Source organism: Telmatherina bonti, assembly GCF_933228915.1.
Source record: "Telmatherina bonti genome assembly, chromosome: 24".
Lineage (NCBI taxonomy): Eukaryota > Metazoa > Chordata > Actinopteri > Atheriniformes > Telmatherinidae > Telmatherina > Telmatherina bonti.
In genome coordinates this window covers 3,092,980-3,118,528 of record NC_136633.1, presented here as the reverse complement: position 1 = coordinate 3,118,528, position 25,549 = coordinate 3,092,980, and the positions used below count along the sequence as shown (strand labels likewise).

General features: G+C 49.6%; 1 protein-coding gene across 1 annotated transcript; it reads right to left on the bottom strand.

Annotated features, from left to right (window-relative positions):
- Window positions 1–398: 398 nt before the first annotated feature.
- Window positions 399–21,407, bottom strand: sh3yl1 (SH3 and SYLF domain containing 1; the record flags this gene model as incomplete). The annotated part of the gene is made up of 11 exons (XM_079263824.1): window positions 399–607; window positions 2,077–2,109; window positions 7,294–7,347; window positions 7,428–7,506; window positions 8,211–8,355; window positions 8,443–8,571; window positions 9,199–9,311; window positions 15,613–15,677; window positions 20,673–20,786; window positions 20,867–20,977; window positions 21,326–21,407. The coding sequence occupies 11 exons, from the start codon at window positions 21,405–21,407 to the stop codon at window positions 399–401; spliced, it is 1,134 nt and encodes a 377-aa protein (XP_079119950.1).
- Between the last annotated feature and the right edge of the window lie 4,142 nt (window positions 21,408–25,549).

Genomic DNA, 25,549 nt, shown 5'->3' with positions numbered 1-25,549 from the left:
AACGCTGGGATGTCCCACGCTTCCTGAACTCAACAGTTTTGTATTTGATCAAAACCTTTAATAAACTCGTTTTTCTGTGTTTTATTTTCCAGAAAAGCTTTAAAACAACCAAGTAGGAGGAAAAATGTGGGAATTTTGGTCCTAAAAGGATGAAAATCCCCAAAACAAAGATGTGAACTGAAACGGCGTGTGATGCGTGAAACGTGGCCTTCAGTTACAACGACAGGAAAGTTTTCCTAAAACTAAAAGCTTTTGTGCAAATTCTCAGGAGTTTTCCCAGAAAGGGTTCAGAGACCGACCGTCCAACGTCCACAGCTCAGCAGGGCCGGCTTTTAAAGTCAGACGTCTCTGAAGTTTGTCCCGCTGCAGCTCCTCGCGCCGACCACCAGAGGGCGACATCAGTACGTGACGAAGTTGGCAGGAAATATCCCGACCCGCCCGTCGTCCAGTTTTCCCTCCCACCAGTCGTACTGGGAGTCCGTTTTGGTGATGACGGTAGTTTGGTCACCGGGGACGAAGCTCAAGTCTCCGGGCTGTTGTCCTGTGAACGGGTGGGTTGCCGTGACAACAAGCAGCCCACTGGCCCCGCCCACTGAAGACCCCGCACCTGCAGGAATTAAAGATAAACAATAAATAAATCTTTATTTTTGGTGGAAATGTTGGAACATTCTGGAAAAATAAAAACATACATTTAACTTAAATTTTTTGGTTAAATATAAAATAAAGTGAAAGTTTTATCAACGTAAAACGTTTGTAAATGTTTTTAATTCATCTGAATTATCCACTTCAAAATAAACATTTTTACTTTGATTCACTTTGTTTCCATTTTATGCATATTAATGAGTTCATATGATCTACGGTAAGATAAATAAAATGCACGAAAACTGACATTTTATTGATGGAAAATATGAGCAGATTGTGGATCTGATGAAGAAACACCTGAAGGATACTTTACTGGTTTAACTGGGAACCTGTCGGTCTCTGATATGGAAAGACAGAACTTTAACAACCTGAGAAAAGTCAGACATTCAGAAAAATGTTCCTCAGACGATGAAGACCCTCCATCTACAGTGTAGAGAATAGATTCAGGAGGAATCTCTGTATGCTGGGACCAGTCTGGATGCTGGTGATCTTCTGCATTATAACATTATTCTCTACTGGAAACCAGTGCATGGACCCAGGAAGCTTCCAGAAACCAGTGTGAACCCAGTTCATGCAGGTTAAAGCTCCATCATATGTGAAGAGGATCCAGAAACACGCCGTCTTCTCTGGACCAAAGCTCATTTAAAATGTTCTGAGTGGAAACCTGGATGAAGATGTGGAATAGTTTGTGGACAGCATGGACGGCGTGTCCTGCAGACTAAAGAGGAGAGGGAGCATCCAGCTTGTTATCAGCCTGCATCTCTGATGGGATGGGGTTGCATTAGTGCCGATGGCGTGGGCAGCTTCCACATCTGGGAAGCTCCATCAATGCTGGAACATCTGCTCCCATCCAGACAACGTCTCTTTCAGGGAAGACCTTCCACCATGCTGGACCACATCCTGATGGTGGAACAGGAGAACTGGTCCAGCAGGACCACATCCTGATGGTGGAACAGGAGAACTGGTCCAGCAGGACCAGGCTGAACCACATCCTGATGGTGGAACAGGAGAACTGGTCCAGTAGGACCACACTGGACCACATCCTGATGGTGGAACAGGAGAACTGGTCCAGTAGGACCACACTGGACCACATCCTGATGGTGGAACAGGAGAACTGGTCCAGCAGGACCAGGCTGAACCACATCCTGATGGTGGAACAGGAGAACTGGTCCAGTAGGACCACACTGGACCACATCCTGATGGTGGAACAGGAGAACTGGTCCAGCAGGACCACGCTAAAATATCAGTTTCATCATCTGACATGTTGTTACTGGGAGCCGATGGGATTCTGGTTGTATTCACATTTCACACAGCACCAGCAGCGTTTTGGACTTTAACGACACTACGTGCCATGAAAACACTGAAACCTGAGCTCGTTTTATGCTCTGCGACGCAGCACTCTGGAAGTGTAGATATAAGACTAGAGCTTCGTACCGTAGCTTGGAGAGCTTCCGGAGGCAAACTGACCTGCAACAGAATAGAAGTGGGGTAAGAAATCAGAAGAAGGTGAAACTGTAACCGGTTTAGATTAAATATTCTGTTTTCTGCTTTAAAACGTAACATATCAGAGCCATTTTGGGACTGCGGTGTTCTGGTTTAGGAGAAACTAAATAAACCCAGTCACGCTGCAGCTGCAGTACAGCTCTGTGGCCACCAGAGGGAGCTGCAGCCTGGTAAACAGCCACAGTTGCTTTTCCTAACTTCAGTCTGATTCCTAAAGATCTGCTTTAAACCAGTTCTTCACCCTGAAGTGGAACAATTTACCCTGAAATGGAATAATTTACCCTGAAGTGGAATAATTTACTCTGAAATGGAATAATTTACCCTGAAGTGGAATAATTTACTCTGAAATGGAACGATTTACCCTGAAGTGGAACGATTTACCCTGAAATGGAACGATTTACCCTGAAATGGAACGATTTACCCTGAAATGGAACGATTTACTCTGAAATGGAACGATTTACCCTGAAATGGAACGATTTACTCTGAAATGGAACGATTTACCCTGAAATGGAACGATTTACTCTGAAATGGAACGATTTACCCTGAAATGGAACGATTTACTCTGAAATGGAACGATTTACCCTGAAATGGAACGATTTACCCTGAAATGGAACGATTTACCCTGAAATGGAACGATTTACCCTGAAATGGAACGATTTACCCTGAAATGGAACGATTTACCCTGAAATGGAACGATTTACCCTGAAATGGAACGATTTACCCTGAAATGGAACGATTTACTCTGAAATGGAACGATTTACTCTGAAATGGAACGATTTACTCTGAAATGGAACGATTTACCCTGAAATGGAACGATTTACCCTGAAATGGAACGATTTACTCTGAAATGGAACGATTTACCCTGAAATGGAACGATTTACCCTGAAATGGAACGATTTACCCTGAAATGGAACGATTTACTCTGAAATGGAACGATTTACTCTGAAATGGAACGATTTACTCTGAAATGGAACGATTTACCCTGAAATGGAACGATTTACTCTGAAATGGAACGATTTACCCTGAAATGGAACGATTTACTCTGAAATGGAACGATTTACTCTGAAATGGAACGATTTACTCTGAAATGGAACGGTTTACTCTGAAATGGAACGGTTTACTCTGAAATGGAACGGTTTACCCTGAAATGGAACGATTTACTCTGAAATGGAACGATTTACTCTGAAATGGAACGATTTACTCTGAAATGGAACGATTTACCCTGAAATGGAACGATTTACTCTGAAATGGAACGATTTACTCTGAAATGGAACGATTTACTCTGAAATGGAACGATTTACTCTGAAATGGAACGATTTACCCTGAAATGGAACGATTTACTCTGAAATGGAACGATTTACTCTGAAATGGAACGATTTACTCTGAAATGGAACGATTTACTCTGAAATGGAACGATTTACCCTGAAATGGAACGATTTACCCTGAAATGGAACGATTTACCCTGAAATGGAACGATTTACCCTGAAATGGAACGATTTACTCTGAAATGGAACGATTTACCCTGAAATGGAACGATTTACCCTGAAATGGAACGATTTACCCTGAAATGGAACGATTTACCCTGAAATGGAACGATTTACCCTGAAATGGAACGATTTACCCTGAAATGGAACGATTTACCCTGAAATGGAACGATTTACTCTGAAATGGAACGATTTACCCTGAAATGGAACGATTTACCCTGAAATGGAACGATTTACTCTGAAATGGAACGATTTACCCTGAAATGGAACGATTTACCCTGAAATGGAACGATTTACCCTGAAATGGAACGATTTACTCTGAAATGGAACGATTTACCCTGAAATGGAACGATTTACTCTGAAATGGAACGATTTACTCTGAAATGGAACGATTTACCCTGAAATGGAACGATTTACTCTGAAATGGAACGATTTACTCTGAAATGGAACGATTTACTCTGAAATGGAACGATTTACCCTGAAATGGAACGATTTACTCTGAAATGGAACGATTTACTCTGAAATGGAACGATTTACTCTGAAATGGAACGATTTACTCTGAAATGGAACGATTTACTCTGAAATGGAACGATTTACTCTGAAATGGAACGATTTACCCTGAAATGGAACGATTTACTCTGAAATGGAACGATTTACCCTGAAATGGAACGATTTACCCTGAAATGGAACGATTTACTCTGAAATGGAACGATTTACTCTGAAATGGAACGATTTACCCTGAAATGGAACGATTTACCCTGAAATGGAACGATTTACTCTGAAATGGAACGATTTACCCTGAAATGGAACGATTTACTCTGAAATGGAACGATTTACCCTGAAATGGAACGATTTACTCTGAAATGGAACGATTTACTCTGAAATGGAACGATTTACTCTGAAATGGAACGATTTACTCTGAAATGGAACGATTTACCCTGAAATGGAACGATTTACTCTGAAATGGAACGATTTACCCTGAAATGGAACGATTTACTCTGAAATGGAACGATTTACTCTGAAATGGAACGATTTACCCTGAAATGGAACGATTTACCCTGAAATGGAACGATTTACTCTGAAATGGAACGATTTACTCTGAAATGGAACGATTTACCCTGAAATGGAACGATTTACCCTGAAATGGAACGATTTACCCTGAAATGGAACGATTTACCCTGAAATGGAACGATTTACTCTGAAATGGAACGATTTACTCTGAAATGGAACGATTTACCCTGAAATGGAACGATTTACTCTGAAATGGAACGATTTACCCTGAAATGGAACGATTTACTCTGAAATGGAACGATTTACCCTGAAATGGAACGATTTACTCTGAAATGGAACGATTTACCCTGAAATGGAACGATTTACTCTGAAATGGAACGATTTACCCTGAAATGGAACGATTTACTCTGAAATGGAACGATTTACTCTGAAATGGAACGATTTACCCTGAAATGGAACGATTTACCCTGAAATGGAACGATTTACCCTGAAATGGAACGATTTACTCTGAAATGGAACGATTTACCCTGAAATGGAACGATTTACTCTGAAATGGAACGATTTACCCTGAAATGGAACGATTTACTCTGAAATGGAACGATTTACTCTGAAATGGAACGATTTACTCTGAAATGGAACGATTTACCCTGAAATGGAACGATTTACCCTGAAATGGAACGATTTACTCTGAAATGGAACGATTTACCCTGAAATGGAACGATTTACCCTGAAATGGAACGATTTACCCTGAAATGGAACGATTTACCCTGAAATGGAACGATTTACCCTGAAATGGAACGATTTACCCTGAAATGGAACGATTTACCCTGAAATGGAACGATTTACTCTGAAATGGAACGATTTACTCTGAAATGGAACGATTTACCCTGAAATGGAACGATTTACCCTGAAATGGAACGATTTACCCTGAAATGGAACGATTTACTCTGAAATGGAACGATTTACTCTGAAATGGAACGATTTACTCTGAAATGGAACGATTTACCCTGAAATGGAACGATTTACCCTGAAATGGAACGATTTACCCTGAAATGGAACGATTTACTCTGAAATGGAACGATTTACCCTGAAATGGAACGATTTACTCTGAAATGGAACGATTTACCCTGAAATGGAACGATTTACTCTGAAATGGAACGATTTACTCTGAAATGGAACGATTTACTCTGAAATGGAACGATTTACTCTGAAATGGAACGATTTACTCTGAAATGGAACGATTTACCCTGAAATGGAACGATTTACTCTGAAATGGAACGATTTACCCTGAAATGGAACGATTTACTCTGAAATGGAACGATTTACCCTGAAATGGAACGATTTACTCTGAAATGGAACGATTTACTCTGAAATGGAACGATTTACCCTGAAATGGAACGATTTACCCTGAAATGGAACGATTTACTCTGAAATGGAACGATTTACTCTGAAATGGAACGATTTACTCTGAAATGGAACGATTTACTCTGAAATGGAACGATTTACTCTGAAATGGAACGATTTACCCTGAAATGGAACGATTTACCCTGAAATGGAACGATTTACCCTGAAATGGAACGATTTACCCTGAAATGGAACGATTTACTCTGAAATGGAACGATTTACTCTGAAATGGAACGATTTACCCTGAAATGGAACGATTTACTCTGAAATGGAACGATTTACCCTGAAATGGAACGATTTACTCTGAAATGGAACGATTTACCCTGAAATGGAACGATTTACTCTGAAATGGAACGATTTACCCTGAAATGGAACGATTTACTCTGAAATGGAACGATTTACCCTGAAATGGAACGATTTACTCTGAAATGGAACGATTTACCCTGAAATGGAACGATTTACCCTGAAATGGAACGATTTACTCTGAAATGGAACGATTTACCCTGAAATGGAACGATTTACTCTGAAATGGAACGATTTACCCTGAAATGGAACGATTTACTCTGAAATGGAACGATTTACTCTGAAATGGAACGATTTACTCTGAAATGGAACGATTTACCCTGAAATGGAACGATTTACCCTGAAATGGAACGATTTACTCTGAAATGGAACGATTTACCCTGAAATGGAACGATTTACCCTGAAATGGAACGATTTACCCTGAAATGGAACGATTTACCCTGAAATGGAACGATTTACCCTGAAATGGAACGATTTACTCTGAAATGGAACGATTTACTCTGAAATGGAACGATTTACCCTGAAATGGAACGATTTACCCTGAAATGGAACGATTTACCCTGAAATGGAACGATTTACTCTGAAATGGAACGATTTACCCTGAAATGGAACGATTTACTCTGAAATGGAACGATTTACCCTGAAATGGAACGATTTACTCTGAAATGGAACGATTTACTCTGAAATGGAATAATTTACAAATGAAGATGTGTTTATTTTCCCTAAATGGATGTGTAAACACACACCTGTCCCTGGAAGCTGGGAAACCCTGTTCCACATCAGCAGCAGGACGGTTAATGGCTGCGTGTGTTGACACGATAGTGAACACACACATTATCTGTTCTGGCTTTGTGAGGACCAGAGACGACACTGATCTGGATCCTAAAAGTCGTCTGAATGTAATGGAAAGGAAAGGAGGTCAAGGAGACGAGACAAAGAAACTCACTGGAGGTTTCAGACTTGTAGACGGAGACGCTGGGGTAGAGTGCGTTTTTCCTTCCTGTTCTCACACACACACACACACACGTTACACACCATTACCAGACTAACCGACATGAGACACGCAGGCTGAGTGTTTACCGCCATCGGCCGCCTGCTGGCTGCTGGTCTGTCCTCTCTGCTGGGACGGAGCTGGCGGTCTGGATGGAGGAGCAAACGACTGCAGGGAGACACGACAAGTTCATACATCCATCATGACATCATTCTAGCTTAGCGTGTCCACAACGCCAAGTTGCAGCTTCGCTGTAACCCCGGTTACCTCTGCAGGCGCTGTTCCTGTTTGCAGCCTGCTGGGATGGACCTGAAGTCCTTCCTGAACCACCCAGAAACCCCCAGAACAGCAGCTGGCAGGAAGGTTTCAGCTGTGGCACATTCACTGAACCAGGAGAAGCTAGATGACCACAACCTGACGCTAACACACGTCATTAAACTCAAAGACACGTAGAGCTGGGCGATACGACCAGAACCTCATATCCCGATACTTCTGAGAGCCCATCGAGAATAAAGTCCTGCCAGGATGACGAGCTAAAAACTGTCTTCCACCATGTCTGCCAGAACAAAATGACGTGATTTCAGTTCCCGTTTCTCGTGGAGGACGTAGGAGGTTTCCAGCAGGACATAACATTACCACAGCAGGGATGCAAAATGGCTGAACATACAGGGAAATAAAGCTGCAAAACAATCTAGAAAAGGATGAAAAACATTTCTAAAAGATGCCCAATGCATCAAATAAAGATGAAAGAGACGAAAACAGTTTAAAAGTCCCGGCAGGAATGTAAAAAGGTCTGTAAAGCTACGTTAACGCCTCGCATCAGCACATGCAACATGATCCCAGACAGAAATGGCTTTTCACATGAAAAGTACCTTAGCATGCATGTTCTTACTGGTCCAGTCGGTGGTGAAGGCCTCGGTGTACACATCCAGGATGTGGTAGAGGTCATAGCACTCCGACGGAGGCTCTACATCGCCATTCAAGATGGCCGACGCCCGGATATCTTGAGAGTAAAACCTTCCAATGAAGCAGCAGATTAAAGAGAAGAAATAAGCAGGACAGAACTTAGACAGGATCCAGGGTGGCGGATGTGCTGCTCCATACTTGCGGTTGGTTTCCTTCCGCTCTATCAGGTAAGATCCCTCCAGAGAAATCCCTGCAAACAGCCCTCTGGACCTGCAGTAGGTGAAGACGGCCGCCATGCTGCGCAGAGCAATGTCCGCCTCCACATTCCTGAACAAACACAGTCAGTGTGCACGTGGCTCTGAAAGCGCCGCATGAAAATAACCCCGAAATATTCCTGCTAAAAGTGTGGCGACTGCTCGTTTCAAAATGGCCACCGACATCACAAGAAATGCTCAAAAACAAGGAGAAACAAACAAACATGCAACAAAATGCAAAAAGGATGGTGAACGAGATGTGGAAACCAAGCAGGAGGCAGAACATCGGAAGTGATCCACACAGAGCTGTGGAAATGTTTCATCTTCCTGCTGCCAACCTGAACATGGCACCACTGAGTTGTATCTATGTGTTTTATTTAATCATAACTGGCTGTAAATCCAAACCGGTTCACGTCAGGTCCTTGAGCTCTCCGTCTGCAGCATGTGGACACGCCCACACATGTCTGAGACGACCTGCTTCTCCAGAAATCAGCCATAAATCACGAGCTCTAAAGTAAACCACAGCCGCCGTTTCCTCCTACAGGACGAGCTGATTGCAGCTTCAGGCCTCAAAACACCGACTGTCATCAAATGTCTCATAAATCTCCGGCAGGCAGGATGGAGGCTGTAATTTACATCAACTGTAAACATTAGAAGTAATTAAAAGTCAGACAGATGGAGCGGGGGAGGGGCGCTTCACCTGCCCACAGGTCCCACGGCGACGGTGCAGTTCCCGCCCAGCGTCAGGTTCCCGCCCTTCGTGAAAGCCTCGATGGCCCTGCGCTGGTTCAGGATGATCACCAGGTCCGACACCTGAACACAACAGGGTGCATTCACAGATCATCCACAGTCACGGAAACAGTGGCCACAGTTTATGATGTTCATCAACAGTGGATATAAAAAGCCTTCAAACCCCTGACTAAGTCCACATAGTCCAGATAGGGTCTACATATGGTCCAGATAGAGTTTATATAGAGTCCAGATATGATCCAGATAGAGTCTAAAAAGTAGGGGTGGGAAAATCGAATCGAAAAATCGAAAAATCGAAAATCTGGATTTTTTTGCTTCACAATTTTAGAATAGATTTTTTTTTAAATAAATGAAAAATAATCCATGACAAAATTTTTGTCATTTTTATTGTTTTTATTGATCTTTTTACTTGTCTTCTTGGCCATTATAGCAGCAGAATGATGGTCTGGCAACTGTGTTGTCTTTTCCGTTCTTGAAATCAAGAAAAATGAAAAGGTTTTATTCATTTATTTTGTTTTTAATCTACAAAAATCAGCAATATTGAAGAACTGTGAGAATCGCACTTTAAATCAAATCGGCACCAAAAAAAATCGGAATCGAATCGAAACAAAAGCATATCGTCAAAGTCCTACCAAAAACGGTCAATATAGAATCTAGATAGTGTCTAGATAGAGTCTATATATTATCCAGTTAGGATCTAGATAGAATCTAGATCAAGGGTGGGCAACTCCAGTCCTCCAGTGTCACAGTCCAGCAACTCCTGTTCGGAGTTTCTCTGCTGTAACACACCTGGCAACATCAGACCCAATGTCTGCTGATTACCCATCCAGAGTCCAGAGTCTAGAGTCTAGATAGATAGGTGACGTCCAGAGGACGTCCAGAAGAAGTCCAGGTGACGTCCAGGTGACGTCCAGAGGAAGTCCAGGTGAAGTCCAGAGGACGTCCAGAGGACGTCCAGGTGACGTCCAGGTGACGTCCAGAGGAAGTCCAGGTGAAGTCCAGGTGAAGTCCAGAGGAAGTCCAGAGGAAGTCCAGAGGAAGTCCAGGTGAAGTCCAGGTGAAGTCCAGAGGAAGTCCAGGGGAAGTCCAGAGGAAGTCCAGGTGACGTCCAGGTGACGTCCAGAGGAAGTCCAGAGGAAGTCCAGGTGACGTCCAGGTGACGTCCAGAGGAAGTCCAGGTGAAGTCCAGGTGACGTCCAGAGGAAGTCCAGGTGACGTCCAGAGGAAGTCCAGGGGAAGTCCAAAGGAAGTCCAGGGGAAGTCCAAAGGAAGTCCAGGGGAAGTCCAGGGGAAGTCCAGGTGACGTCCAGGTGAAGACCAGGTGAAGTCCAGGTGAAGACCAGGTGAAGTCCAGGTGAAGACCAGAGGAAGTCCAGAGGAAGTCCAGGTGAAGTCCAGAGGAAGTCCAAAGGAAGTCCAGGTGGAGTCCAGGTGGAGTCCAGGGGAAGTCCAGGTGACGTCCAGAGGAAGTCCAGGTGACGTCCAGAGGAAGTCCAGGTGACGTCCAGAGGAAGTCCAGGGGAAGTCCAAAGGAAGTCCAGAGGAAGTCCAGGTGAAGTCCAGAGGAAGTCCAGAGGAAGTCCAGGTGAAGTCCAGGTGAAGTCCAGAGGAAGTCCAGAGGAAGTCCAGGTGACGTCCAGGTGACGTCCAGGTGACGTCCAGAGGACGTCCAGAGGAAGTCCAGAGGACGTCCAGAGGAAGTCCAGAGGAAGTCCAGGTGACGTCCAGAGGAAGTCCAGGTGACGTCCAGAGGAAGTCCAGGTGACGTCCAGGTGACGTCCAGAGGAAGTCCAGGTGACGTCCAGGGGAAGTCCAGGTGACGTCCAGGTGACGTCCAGGTGACGTCCAGGTGACGTCCAGGTGAAGACCAGAGGAAGTCCAGGTGAAGTCCAGAGGAAGTCCAAAGGAAGTCCAGGGGAAGTCCAGGTGGAGTCCAGGTGGAGTCCAGGGGAAGTCCAGGTGACGTCCAGAGGAAGTCCAGGGGAAGTCCAGGGGAAGTCCAGGGGAAGTCCAGGTGACGTCCAGGTGACGTCCAGGTGACGTCCAGGTGACGTCCAGGTGAAGACCAGGTGAAGTCCAGGTGAAGACCAGGTGAAGTCCAGAGGAAGTCCAGGTGAAGTCCAGAGGAAGTCCAGGTGAAGTCCAGGTGGAGTCCAAAGGAAGTCCAGGTGGAGTCCAAAGGAAGTCCAGGTGGAGTCCAGGGGAAGTCCAGGTGACGTCCAGAGGAAGTCCAGGTGAAGTCCAGGTGAAGTCCAGGTGAAGTCCAGGTGAAGTCCAGAGGAAGTCCAGAGGAAGTCCAGGTGGAGTCCAAAGGAAGTCCAGGTGACGTCCAGGTGACGTCCAGAGGAAGTCCAGGTGAAGTCCAGGTGAAGTCCAGGTGAAGTCCAGGTGACGTCCAGGTGACGTCCAGGTGAAGTCCAGGTGAAGTCCAGGTGGAGTCCAGGTGGAGTCCAGGGGAAGTCCAGGGGAAGTCCAGGGGAAGTCCAGGTGACGTCCAGAGGAAGTCCAGAGGAAGTCCAGGTGACGTCCAGAGGAAGTCCAGGTGACGTCCAGAGGAAGTCCAGGTGAAGTCCAGGTGACGTCCAGAGGAAGTCCAGGTGACGTCCAGAGGAAGTCCAGGGGAAGTCCAAAGGAAGTCCAGGGGAAGTCCAGGGGAAGTCCAGGTGACGTCCAGGTGACGTCCAGGTGAAGACCAGGTGAAGTCCAGGTGAAGACCAGGTGAAGTCCAGGTGAAGACCAGAGGAAGTCCAGAGGAAGTCCAGGTGAAGTCCAGAGGAAGTCCAAAGGAAGTCCAGGTGGAGTCCAGGTGGAGTCCAGGGGAAGTCCAGGTGACGTCCAGAGGAAGTCCAGGTGACGTCCAGAGGAAGTCCAGGGGAAGTCCAAAGGAAGTCCAAAGGAAGTCCAGAGGAAGTCCAGGTGAAGTCCAGAGGAAGTCCAGAGGAAGTCCAGAGGAAGTCCAGAGGAAGTCCAGGTGAAGTCCAGAGGAAGTCCAGGTGACGTCCAGGTGACGTCCAGAGGACGTCCAGAGGAAGTCCAGAGGAAGTCCAGGTGACGTCCAGAGGAAGTCCAGGTGACGTCCAGGTGAAGTCCAGGATAAGTCCAGGTGACGTCCAGAGGAAGTCCAGGTGACGTCCAGGGGAAGTCCAGGGGAAGTCCAGGTGACGTCCAGGTGACGTCCAGGTGACGTCCAGGTGAAGACCAGGTGAAGTCCAGGTGAAGTCCAGGTGAAGACCAGGTGAAGTCCAGAGGAAGTCCAGGTGAAGTCCAGGTGAAGTCCAGAGGAAGTCCAGGTGAAGTCCAAAGGAAGTCCAAAGGAAGTCCAGGTGGAGTCCAGGGGAAGTCCAGGTGGAGTCCAGGTGAAGTCCAGGTGACGTCCAGAGGAAGTCCAGAGGAAGTCCAGGTGACGTCCAGAGGAAGTCCAGGGGAAGTCCAGGGGAAGTCCAGGTGACGTCCAGGTGACGTCCAGGTGACGTCCAGGTGAAGACCAGGTGAAGACCAGGTGAAGTCCAGAGGAAGTCCAGGTGAAGTCCAGAGGAAGTCCAGGTGAAGTCCAGGTGGAGTCCAAAGGAAGTCCAGGTGGAGTCCAAAGGAAGTCCAGGTGGAGTCCAAAGGAAGTCCAGGTGGAGTCCAGGGGAAGTCCAGGTGACGTCCAGAGGAAGTCCAGGTGAAGTCCAGAGGAAGTCCAGGTGAAGTCCAGGTGAAGTCCAGAGGAAGTCCAGAGGAAGTCCAGGTGAAGTCCAAAGGAAGTCCAGAGGAAGTCCAGGTGAAGTCCAGAGGAAGTCCAGAGGAAGTCCAGGTGAAGTCCAAAGGAAGTCCAGAGGAAGTCCAGGTGAAGTCCAAAGGAAGTCCAGGTGGAGTCCAGGTGACGTCCAGGTGACGTCCAGAGGAAGTCCAGGTGAAGTCCAGGTGAAGTCCAGGTGAAGTCCAGGTGAAGTCCAGGTGAAGTCCAGGTGAAGTCCAGGTGACGTCCAGGTGAAGTCCAGGTGGAGTCCAGGTGGAGTCCAGGTGGAGTCCAGGTGGAGTCCAGGTGGAGTCCAGGGGAAGTCCAGGTGAAGTCCAGAGGAAGTCCAGAGGAAGTCCAAAGGAAGTCCAAAGGAAGTCCAAAGGAAGTCCAGGTGGAGTCCAGGTGGAGTCCAGGTGGAGTCCAGGTGGAGTCCAGGGGAAGTCCAGGGGAAGTCCAGAGGAAGTCCAGGTGAAGTCCAGGTGGAGTCCAGGGGAAGTCCAGGGGAAGTCCAGGGGAAGTCCAGGTGGAGTCCAGGTGGAGTCCAGGTGGAGTCCAGGGGAAGTCCAGGGGAAGTCCAGGTGGAGTCCAGGGGAAGTCCAGGGGAAGTCCAGGTGACGTCCAGAGGAAGTCCAGAGGAAGTCCAGGTGAAGTCCAAAGGAAGTCCAGGTGGAGTCCAGGTGGAGTCCAGGTGGAGTCCAGGTGAAGTCCAGGGGAAGTCCAGAGGAAGTCCAGAGGAAGTCCAGGTGAAGTCCAACAGAAGTCCAGGTGGAGTCCAGGGGAAGTCCAGGTGAAGTCCAGAGGAAGTCCAGAGGAAGTCCAGGTGAAGTCCAGGTGAAGTCCAAAGGAAGTCCAAAGGAAGTCCAAAGGAAGTCCAAAGGAAGTCCAGGTGGAGTCCAGGTGGAGTCCAGGTGACGTCCAGGGGACGTCCAGGGGACGTCCAGGGGACGTCCAGAGGAAGTCCAGGTGAAGTCCAGGTGAAGTCCAGGTGAAGTCCAGGTGAAGTCCAGAGGAAGTCCAGGTGAAGTCCAAAGGAAGTCCAAAGGAAGTCCAAAGGAAGTCCAAAGGAAGTCCAGGTGGAGTCCAGGTGAAGTCCAGGTGGAGTCCAGGGGAAGTCCAGGGGAAGTCCAGGGGAAGTCCAGGGGAAGTCCAGGGGAAGTCCAGGGGAAGTCCAGGTGACGTCCAGAGGAAGTCCAGAGGAAGTCCAGAGGAAGTCCAGGTGAAGTCCAGGTGAAGTCCAAAGGGAGTCCAGGTGGAGTCCAGGTGGAGTCCAGGTGGAGTCCAGGGGAAGTCCAGGGGAAGTCCAGAGGAAGTCCAGAGGAAGTCCAGAGGAAGTCCAGAGGAAGTCCAGGGGAAGTCCAGGGGAAGTCCAGGTGGAGTCCAGGGGAAGTCCAGGGGAAGTCCAGGGGAAGTCCAGAGGAAGTCCAGAGGAAGTCCAGAGGAAGTCCAAAGGAAGTCCAGGTGGAGTCCAGGTGGAGTCCAGGGGAAGTCCAGGGGAAGTCCAGAGGAAGTCCAGGTGAAGTCCAGGTGAAGTCCAGGTGAAGTCCAGGTGAAGTCCAGAGGAAGTCCAGGTGATGTCCAGGTGATGTCCAGGTGAAGTCCAGGTGAAGTCCAGAGGAAGTCCAGGTGAAGTCCAGGTGAAGTCCAGGTGAAGTCCAGGTGAAGTCCAGAGGAAGTCCAGAGGAAGACCAGAGGAAGTCCAGGTGAAGTCCAGGTGAAGTCCAGGTGAAGACCAGAGGAAGTCCAGGTGAAGTCCAGGTGAAGTCCAGAGGAAGTCCAGAGGAAGTCCAGAGGAAGTCCAGAGGAAGTCCAGAGGAAGTCCAGGTGATGTCCAGAGGAAGTCCAGAGGAAGTCCAGAGGAAGTCCAGGTGATGTCCAGGTGATGTCCAGAGGAAGTCCAGAGGAAGTCCAGAGGAAGTCCAGGTGAAGTCCAGGTGAAGTCCAGGTGAATTCCAGAGGAAGTCCAGAGGAAGTCCAGAGGAAGTCCAGGTGAAGTCCAGAGGAAGTCCAGAGGATGTCCAGAGGATGTCCAGGTGATGTCCAGGTGATGTCCAGGTGATGTCCAGAGGAAGTCCAGGTGAAGTCCAGGTGAAGTCCAGAGGAAGTCCAGAGGAAGTCCAGAGGAAGTCCAGAGGAAGTCCAGAGGAAGTCCAGAGGAAGTCCAGGTGTTTTCTGAGGGTCTTTCTGACGTGTTCTGATTGTCCTGCAGCAGCAGGATGGTGAAAGGAGGGAATGAAAACATTTCTACAGACAAAAGAGCAGAACAGCAACAAAGATGTTGCAAACAACTGGACGTCCCCCTAAAACTGATGAGACAAGGGTGAAACTGTTCAGCCCTGAGACCAGCATGTCCACAGTGAAGCATGGTGGTGGCAGTGTCATGCTGTGGGATTGCTCTTCTTCAGCTGGAACTGGAAAGGACCTGATGGGGGCAGAGATCCAACAGGTGTGGAGCTGCTTTGGGATGAAAGTGAAGATGCTGGGACGAAACTGGTTTGGTTAGAGAGCCGTTCCGGCTGCAGGCCACCTGAAGGAACACCCGGAATTATTGTTGCCTTCGTAACGTCGCAAAAACCTGGAATACTGACAGGGATGTGGGAACGTTTTATATCCACTGTAGCCCTCCCAGAACGCTTCACTCACCTCCACTCCGATCTCAAAGCCTCCACCCAGACCAGCTATACCGATGGCAGAAGGTGCTGACCAGCCTACACACACACACACACACACACACACACACACACACACACACACACACGGGGAGAACAGAAACGGTCATGGCGCAGGTTTCTGGAGCCAAACTTCTGAATGGTCTCAGTTATTTAACCTCAGACAGCTGATGAGCGTTGGACTGGAGTAATGGTGCCAGTGTTTTATTATGTCTCACACTGCTTCTTCATTGTGAAAAATCCACAGAAACGCCCAAAGTCAGGAGAGTAGCATGGGGGGGGGGGGGCGCGCCACCATCACACAGCAGCATTCACATCAAACGCTCGAGGTGTCAGATGACTACCGCTTCATCCCAACGCTGCAGGGAGGTCTGTTTGTTACCATGACAACGGAAGCTGTCACAAAACAACAACAGGGCACTGTGGAGCCAGATGTAAACTGGATCAGATCGTTAACTCCCAGGAGACAAACTACTGATGTCTTCAACCCGGATGATGGAACCATGACGTCATGTAAAGACAGAAAGATGACGCTATGACCAGCTGTAACAACACGCTAACAAACATGGCTGCACATTAAACCTCCAGCAGATCTCCATCAGGACCAGCAGTGTGAAACTGGGATGTGACCCTCCAGCTGGTCGACGGAGGTTTTCCAGCGTTTCTATCCGTCCAGGAGGTCTACAATCCAGATGTAGTGTTTATTCAGAGACTCTAGATGGTAAATCCACCATTATTTATCACATCTTCATCACCATCACCACCATGTTGCTAAGAGACCTCTATTTTCACCTGGACATGATGATGAAGACACTTCCTGTCAGACTTTCCACCAATCAGAGAGCTTAAACTGACGTTAACGTCCAATCAGGAGCAGCCAAAGATCAACAAGTGATGAGAAAAGCAGGAAAATAATGATCCTCTATGGCTGGAATAAAGCCAGGAAGACGTTTGGGATGCAGCTGAGGTGGAGGTGCTGCAGTGAGGACAGCAGGTAGATAGTAGCAGGAAGACGTGTGGAAACATGGAAACAGTGTGTGTTGTGTGTGTGTGTTTCAGGGCTGGGTGGTACTACATAAAACTTACGTTGCAGCAACTGTTTGTATCACAGAGTGGATTTAAGCTTCAGGATAACAAGAAAACCAATGATAGAATGTGATTTCTGGAGTATTTATGGAGCATAAAGCGGTATTCATAAATATACTCAGAACTGTATGGTGCTAAACAGTGCAAATTACCAGAAATAACAAATACAAAGGAATATTTTCCAATAATGAAAACTGTTTCAACAACAATGAAAAACAATGGATCAGTCTCCAATATAAAATGAAAGTGGACATTATAATCAGCATTTTTTATGTTAGTCAAAAGGCAGAAAAATGGTGAAACTGTTCTGTAATCCAAAAAGAGTTCCACATTACCAAACACCAACCCTTCCATGTCTTTAAGACAAAAGTATAACAGATGTTTATATTAAACAAGCGCCCGCGGCTTTACGACAAGCGCCCGCGGCTTTACGACAGGCGCCCGCGGCTTTACGACAGGCGCCCGCGGCTTCACGACAAGCGCCCGCGGCTTCACGACAGGCGCCCGCGGCTTTACGACAGGCGCCCGCGGCTTCACGACAGGCGCCCGCGGCTTCACGACAAGGGCCCGCGGCTTTACGACAGGCGCCCGCGGCTTTACGACAGGCGCCCGCGGCTTCACGACAGGCGCCCGCGGCTTCACGACAAGGGCCCGCGGCTTCACGACAAGGGCCCGCGGCTTCACGACAAGGGCCCGCGGCTTCACGACAAGGGCCCGCGGCTTCACGACAAGGGCCCGCGGCTTCACGACAAGCGCCCGCGGCTTCACGACAAGCGCCCGCGGCTTCACGACAAGCGCCCGCGGCTTTACGACAAGGGCCCGCGGCTTTACGACAAGCGCCCGCGGCTTTACGACAAGCGCCCGCGGCTTTACGACAAGGGCCCGCGGCTTCACGACAAACGCCCGCGGCTTCACGACAAACGCCCGCGGCTTCACGACAAACGCCCGCGGCTTCACGACAAACGCCCGCGGCTTCACGACAAGGGCCCGCGGCTTCACGACAAGGGCCCGCGGCTTCACGACAAGGGCCCGCGGCTTCACGACAAGGGCCCGCGGCTTTACGACAAGGGCCCGCGGCTTTACGACAAGGGCCCGCGGCTTCACGACAAGGGCCCGCGGCTTTACGACAAGCGCCCGCGGCTTCACGACAAACGCCCGCGGCTTCACGACAAGGGCCCGCGGCTTTACGACAAGGGCCCGCGGCTTTACGACAAGGGCCCGCGGCTTTACGACAAGGGCCCGCGGCTTCACGACAAGGGCCCGCGGCTTCACGACAAGCGCCCGCGGCTTTACGACAAGCGCCCGCGGCTTTACGACAAGCGCCCGCGGCTTTACGACAAGCGCCCGCGGCTTTACGACAAGCGCCCGCGGCTTCACGACAAGGGCCCGCGGCTTCACGACAAGGGCCCGCGGCTTCACGACAAGGGCCCGCGGCTTCACGACAAGGGCCCGCGGCTTCACGACAAACGCCCGCGGCTTCACGACAAGGGCCCGCGGCTTCACGACAAGGGCCCGCGGCTTCACGACAAGGGCCCGCGGCTTCACGACAAACGCCCGCGGCTTCACGACAAACGCCCGCGGCTTTACGACAAGGGCCCGCGGCTTCACGACAAGGGCCCGCGGCTTCACGACAAGGGCCCGCGGCTTCACGACAAGGGCCCGCGGCTTTACGACAAGGGCCCGCGGCTTTACGACAAGGGCCCGCGGCTTCACGACAAGGGCCCGCGGCTTTACGACAAGCGCCCGCGGCTTCACGACAAACGCCCGCGGCTTTACGACAAGGGCCCGCGGCTTCACGACAAGGGCCCGCGGCTTCACGACAAGGGCCCGCGGCTTTACGACAAGGGCCCGCGGCTTTACGACAAGGGCCCGCGGCTTCACGACAAGGGCCCGCGGCTTCACGACAAGCGCCCGCGGCTTTACGACAAGCGCCCGCGGCTTTACGACAAGCGCCCGCGGCTTTACGACAAGCGCCCGCGGCTTTACGACAAGCGCCCGCGGCTTCACGACAAGGGCCCGCGGCTTCACGACAAGGGCCCGCGGCTTTACGACAAGGGCCCGCGGCTTTACGACAAGCGCCCGCGGCTTCACGACAAACGCCCGCGGCTTTACGACAAACGCCTGCAGTCCACTCAGCATCTTCACAGGTAAACACACAAACTCTTCGGTTTCCGCTTAGCACTAACGAACCCTGACTACGAGGCGTACATGTAGTGTAGATGGTGTAGATGGAATTTTACGTCCCCGGCGGTATTTCTCAACTGTTTAGTTTGAGCATGTCCGTGTTGTTAAAATACTTTCGGTACAGAGGTTTGTAACATGGATCAGTGGATTATTCGTCTCCCGCTGCACTTCGCTGCATAGAAAGCGAGCTCTTTGAAAACTCCTGCACAGTGGCGGTAGCGGGGAAACTGTCCTGTTTCCTCCCATGTTGTTTGAACCGAGCAGGTGTTTGAGCCAAAGCCAGCTTTGTTCTCTGTAAAACATACATGTTGTGTGTTTTACAAATTTCTCGTATTTACTTCTGTTTGCTGTCACTGTCCCAAACCCAAACCGAGTCCACATCGCAGCGATAGCACCCCCTAATCGGCTGTCTCTGTGCCTGTAGCCATGGCGACGCAGGAGAGATGATGTAACAGACTAAAAAACAGCCGAGTACAAATCATTTCCACAGTGACGCCGTGGCGTGCTTGTTGCAATGCTAGTATTTTGCAAGTTTGATGCACTTTTGAGATTTCCAGAGGCGTCCCACAGGGTTCTGTACTCGGCCCACTTATCATTTTACCTTGAACTCCTGGTGTGTGTGTGTGTTAGCATAGCCCTGTCTGCACGGTCAAGCCTCACATTTAGCAAAAACGGTCAGTGAAAACAGTGTGTGTGTGTGTGTGTGTGTGTGTGTGTTTGTCAGACATGAGAGAATGATTTGCAGATGAGAAAAGGCTTGGTCACTGCTGATCTGTGTGTTATTTCTACACACTTCTGTTAGGGATACATCCCATTGGAACCATCATTCAGGAGCACAGACGTGCTTTCCAGCATCAAGCCTGATCACGGTTTGCAGTTAATCAGTGGAAAAAGGGGTTTGCTGGAAGGGGGGGGGGGGGGGGGGGGGGGGAGGGGGGCTTTATGTGTATAAGTATACTGTGGTCTGTGTTTTTAATTCATTTTGCTTTAATACTGAGGTGTGTGAAAGCTTATTTTCATTTTTGAGTGGAAATTATTTTAATTTGATATCTAAATGTTTGTAAATGCTCTTTGGTGTTAAAAGATTTTTGTGGATTGCTTAAATTAATTTTAGAAATTCTGACAAATGAACTTGTGAAAACATCATGTCTGGATGTTGACGGGGAAGAGAAAGGTTGAGGCTCATCCATTTAAAAAACAATACAAAACCAGTAAAAGCAGGAGGACCAAAGATATAAAACCTATGTTGGAATTTCATCGTTAAGACGGATAAACACAATAAAAAGACGTAACAATACGGAGACGAGACACGATGGATGACAGCGAGGATGAGAGGAGAAAAGTGGAGAAGAAACCCGAAGCCCTGCAGGACGCCGCCCGCGTCTTCCTGCGGGGCGCCGCCCGCGTCTTCCTGCGGGGCGCCGCCCGCGTCTTCCTGCGGGGCGCCGCCCGCGTCTTCCTGCAGGGTTGCAGATCAATCAGCTCTGCGCCTGCTAATATTAAATTGAAGATACTTTATTCATCCCCGAGGGGGAATTCAAGGTTCAAGCCAGCTCGTCCAAGGTTAGACATACAGACATTTAACGTTAACGAGTTTTCAGAACCGAACGGAAGCCAGTTTTACCGGCGCCGCCTTATAAATGAGGAAAAGATGACATGAGGAAGAATAAGCTGAAAACAAAATGGAAGTCTGCAGGTAGACATGGAAGACATGGAGGACCCGTGCTGCCCTCCAACCTGCCTGTACAGAAGCGCAGTGCTTACGTCTGTCGGCGAGCCTGGCAATGACGATGCCGCTGCCTCCTCTGGCTGTGATCATGAAGCCGGCTTTGATGACTGAAATGATGGCCAGACCCTCCGCCTTGGCTATGACATGAGCTGCAACACACAGCAGACGTCTGGCTGCATCCACGTTTCAGAACAACACACCCGGTTAAGTCTGCCAGCGGGTCTCTTACCAGGGATAAGCTTGTCCGGCCCGTACCTGTTGGAGATCTCGGTGAACTCCCGCAGGATCCTGGCAGCTTTCTTCGCCTCCGACTTCAGGTTGGAAGGAATGGGGTTACTCACTGCAAACATGGAAATGAAAAAGGCTCATTCAGAGCTTCACTCTGAAACCCTATGAGACAAGTGGGGGGCAACAGGTGTCAATAAGCTCCTTGTTAGCATCAGACTTTATCTGAGGCAACCAAATTTCCTGCAGAGCTCCGACTAAAACACGTCTGTGTGACGAGGCGAACAACTTCCAGCTTCACTGATGCTGCACTTTGTTTGGGTTCTTTCTTACAAACACTCAGTTCTGCTGAAATGGTCCGGCATCGGCAGGTAAACCAGGCCTAACTTCCTCATCCATCAGATGCACTGGTGAAGTCAAAGTCCACAATCTGCAGTCGGACTGCAACAACCAGTCGGCCGACATGCCAACACGCCTCCTGCTGCCGCAGCACATTCCTGACTCATGACACAACCCCGCTGCAGCCTCAGCCACATGGCCCACATACCGCCGTTTTACCAGTGTCTTTACAGGAAACACAACTATCACCCTCAAAACCACAAATATCCTCATGGAGACGAGTAAAGGTGGTCCCGCTGGCGCTGTCTGCGGTTCTTTAAAAACCACGACTGGTTCATGACATCTTTTAGGTTCAGGGTCGCTCCGACGGCACTGGCGGTCGCGCCGACGGCACCGGCGGTCGCTCTGGCAGACCGGGGGTCCGATGGCCTGGGGTCAGTTTGATGGTCAAGGGACAGACGGACACTTCGGGGTCAGACGGACACTTCGGGGTCAGACGGACACTTCGGGGCGACACTTCGGGGTCAGAGTTAAGACCAGCAAGTGCTACTAGTCGGTTCCTTCTGACACAAGAACGATGAAGATGGATCCATCTTTGAAGAAACTCTGGAAGTTTTAGATGTTTATGGGAATGATAGACGGGTTTTGGGGTTCTACAAAGGTCGTGATTTGGTTCAGCGTGTTCCCATAAACACATTTCCATCAGTCATATGGGATCCTCAGGCTAAGCAGGACCAGTAGGGAGGTCTGAGTAGTTCTACGTGGTGAAGGCACAACTCTGACTGGGTTGTAGTGGAAAGGGATTATGTTCTTCTCATAATGACGTCTAGTGCTGAATGGAGCAGTTTTGGGACATGACTTAGGTGGTCTTTCAGGTTCCAGTTCCCTGGTTCTGGTCTTTGAAAGCTATCCAGAGCTTTGTGTTGGTAATAGTGCCTGACGGAGGTGTCCTGCTCCACAAGCAGCGGCGTTCATGGAGGGTGTTGCTGAAAGCCTGGATGTTACAGCAGGGTTAAAAGGCTCTCCAGCTGCAGAACAAGTAAAACGATTACTTTCCTCCATCGCCATGAAACTCCAGAAAGCACTGGGAGAAACTAAACATGTTAGAAACAAATAAAATATCGCCTCGAATGTAACAAATCTCAGCAAAGACGTGAAAATGTGAATCTCCAGTCAGTAAAAACTCTGCTGGGAGGCGTTGGGCCAACCGGGAAGTCAGGAAGGGACTTTTTACTTCCTGGATTGTTCCAACTCTCGGTGATAAATCTCATCAGTTTCCTTCACATGGACCCAAACTGGAGGAGATGCAGCAGACAGGAAAACCTGTCCAGACCCTCTGCCATGCGGTGACCTGGGGGTCAGCCATGTCTGACTGCCCACACGGCTAGCGGCGCTACAAAGAGGGGTCCTGCCGCCAGCTGACCGTGTACCGGGGATGGTAGGCGTCGGCCATTTCCACAGCCTGTGGGCGGGGCTAGTGATGCCAGTCTTTTACAGATTTACAGGACAATATGGTCGACAGCGATCGGCCCAGACCGTGGAGGGCAGCTGGACTTTACACAACCCGATAATCAGTCCGGCAACAACGATCAGCACAGTCCCTTCTGGGTAACATCTTCATCATGGCGAGGACGGACACCCTCCCAGACGAGGAACACACCTGCTTCATGTCGCCCAAACCTGTTTATACACAACCGACAAAACGTAGGGATGTGGCGAATTGTCCAATGTCCCAGCGGACCTCAAACACACCATGTCCCCCCAGTTTACACACATGTTGCAGAGCCTGAAGTCATCATCAGAATCAGCTATTTGTTGTTGTTGGAACAAGCCCGGCACGCAGACACACACACACACACACACACACACACACACACACACACACACACACACACACACACAGTTCCTGTTTCCTTTAGTAAAACCAGACCAGTAGGTGGGAACCAGTAGGCTCCTCTGCTGGAGCTCCTAGTGCACAGGTGTCAAACTCCAGTCCTGGAGGGCCGCTATCCTGCAGGTTTTTGTTGTCTCCCTGCTCCAACACACCTGACCGACATTCATAAACAGGTTGACAAGAAGCAGCTGGATCCATTTGATTTGAATCAGCTGTGTTGGAGCAGGGAAACAACAAAAACCTGCCGCATACCGGCCCTTTAGGACTGGAGTTTGACAATCTAGTCCAACTGGGAGGGCAAACCCGGAAGCAGAAACCTCCACCGTCTCGCGCCTTTTACTTACTTTTTCCCGCTTTTCTCTGGTCGATGACCTGCCGACAGGTGAGCTGCGCGAGGCTCTGCTCTCTCCACTTCCGCCTCACCTGACTGCAGCAGCCGGAAGCCAGCGCACGCACAGCGAGGTGCACGTAAGTAGGCACCGCCTGCACAGGTGGAGGAAGGTGGAAACAGGTGTGGAGGAGCCAATAGGTGAGGTGACGTTGTCGATCACCTGGGCGCGTTCCCGCACGCGCCTGTCTCCACCGAGCGCGTTCCTGGCTGTCAGGTGTTTCCCTGAGTTCAGTCTGTCAGGCTGGCAGATATTTCCCTGAGTTCAGTCTGTCAGGCTGGTAGGTATTTCCCTGAGTTCAGTCTGTCAGGCTGGCAGGTATTTCCCTGAGTTCAGTCTGTCAGGCTGGCAGGTATTTCCCTGAGTTCAGTCTGTCAGGCTGGCAGGTATTTTCCCTGAGTTCAGTCTGTCAGGCTGGCAGGTGTTTCCCTGAGTTCAGTCTGTCAGGCTGGCAGGTATTTCCCTGAGTTCAGTCTGTCAGGCTGGCATGTGTTTCCCTGAGTTCAGTCTGTCAGGCTGGCAGGTATTTCCCTGAGTTCAGTCTGTCAGGCTGGCAGGTGTTTCCCTGAGTTCAGTCTGTCAGGCTGGCAGGTATTTCCCTGAGTTCAGTCTGTCAGGCTGGCAGGTGTTTCCCTGAGTTCAGTCTGTCAGGCTGGCAGGTATTTCCCTGAGTTCAGTCTGTCAGGCTGGTAGGTGTTTTCCCTAAGTTCAGTCTGTCAGGCTGGCAGGTGTTTTCCCTAAGTTCAGTCTGTCAGGCTGGCAGGTGGAGGCCGGAAATACTGGCTGAAGGAGTGAACATACTACATGTGTAAAACTGTCGCTTTGGATAAAAGCGTCTCCTAAATGACTGTAGAATAGAATAGAATAGAAAAAAGCTCCCAGTAGTTCCTGGAAACTGGCGGAAGCAGCAAACCAGCAGGTCCGACCAGTTCCGACCCGTTCCGCTTTCACATGAAACTCTTCTCACCAGATGATGACGGGCAGGTCACGCCGAGGTCACATCAGGAGGACTTTCCATGTAAATGTGGGGGATGTGCTTCTTTCTGGTAGGTTTCCATGGCAACAGGTACAATGCTCCACCCACCGTACCGTAGTTTAGACAAACATTCCTTTAGAAGATGAATAAATATGAATAAATCCAACATCTTCTTATATTTTTACGCCTTATTGACGATGATGTTTTGGTCGCATACTGCAGACCATCCATCCATCTATCTTCTGCCGCTTATCCGGGGTCGGGTCGCGGGGGCAGCAGCCTAAGCAGGGAAGCCCAGACTTCCCTCTCCCCAGCCACATTTGCCAACTCTGCGGGTGGATCCCGAGGCGTTCCCAGGCCAGCCGAGAGATATAATCCCTCCTTCCGGTCTTCCCCGGGGTCTCCTCCCAGAGGGACGTGCCTGGAACACCTCACCAGGGAGGTCCAGGAGGCATCCTGACCAGATGCCCGAGCCACCTCAACTGGTTCCTCTCCATGCGGAGGAGCAGCGGCTCTACTCTGATCTCCTCCAGGATGACCGAGCTCCTCACCCTATCTCTAAGGGAGAGCCCGGCCACCCTGCGGAGGAAACTCATTTCAGCCGCCTGTATACGAGATCTTCTTCTTTCGGTCACGACCCACAGCTCATGACCATAGGTGAGGGTAGGAACGTAGATCGACTGGTAAATCGAGAGCTTCGCCTTCTGGCTCAGCTCCTTCTTCACCACGACAGACCGGCGCAGAGCCCGCATTACTGCAGATGCTGCACCGATCCGTCTGTCGATCTCACGCTCCATCCTTCCCTCACTTGTGAACAAGACCCCGAGATATTTAAACTCCTCCACTTGAGGCAGGACCTGACTCCCGACCCGGAGAGGGCAATCCACCCTATTCCGGCTGAGGACCATGGTCTCAGATTTGGAGGTGCTGATTCTCATCACAGCCGCTTCACACTCGGCCGCGATTCGCTCAAGTGAGAGCTGGAGATCACGACCAGATGAAGCCAACAGGACCACGTCATCTGCAAAAAGCAGGGACCCAATCCTGAAGCCACCAAGCCGGATCCCCTCAACACCTCGGCTGCGCCTA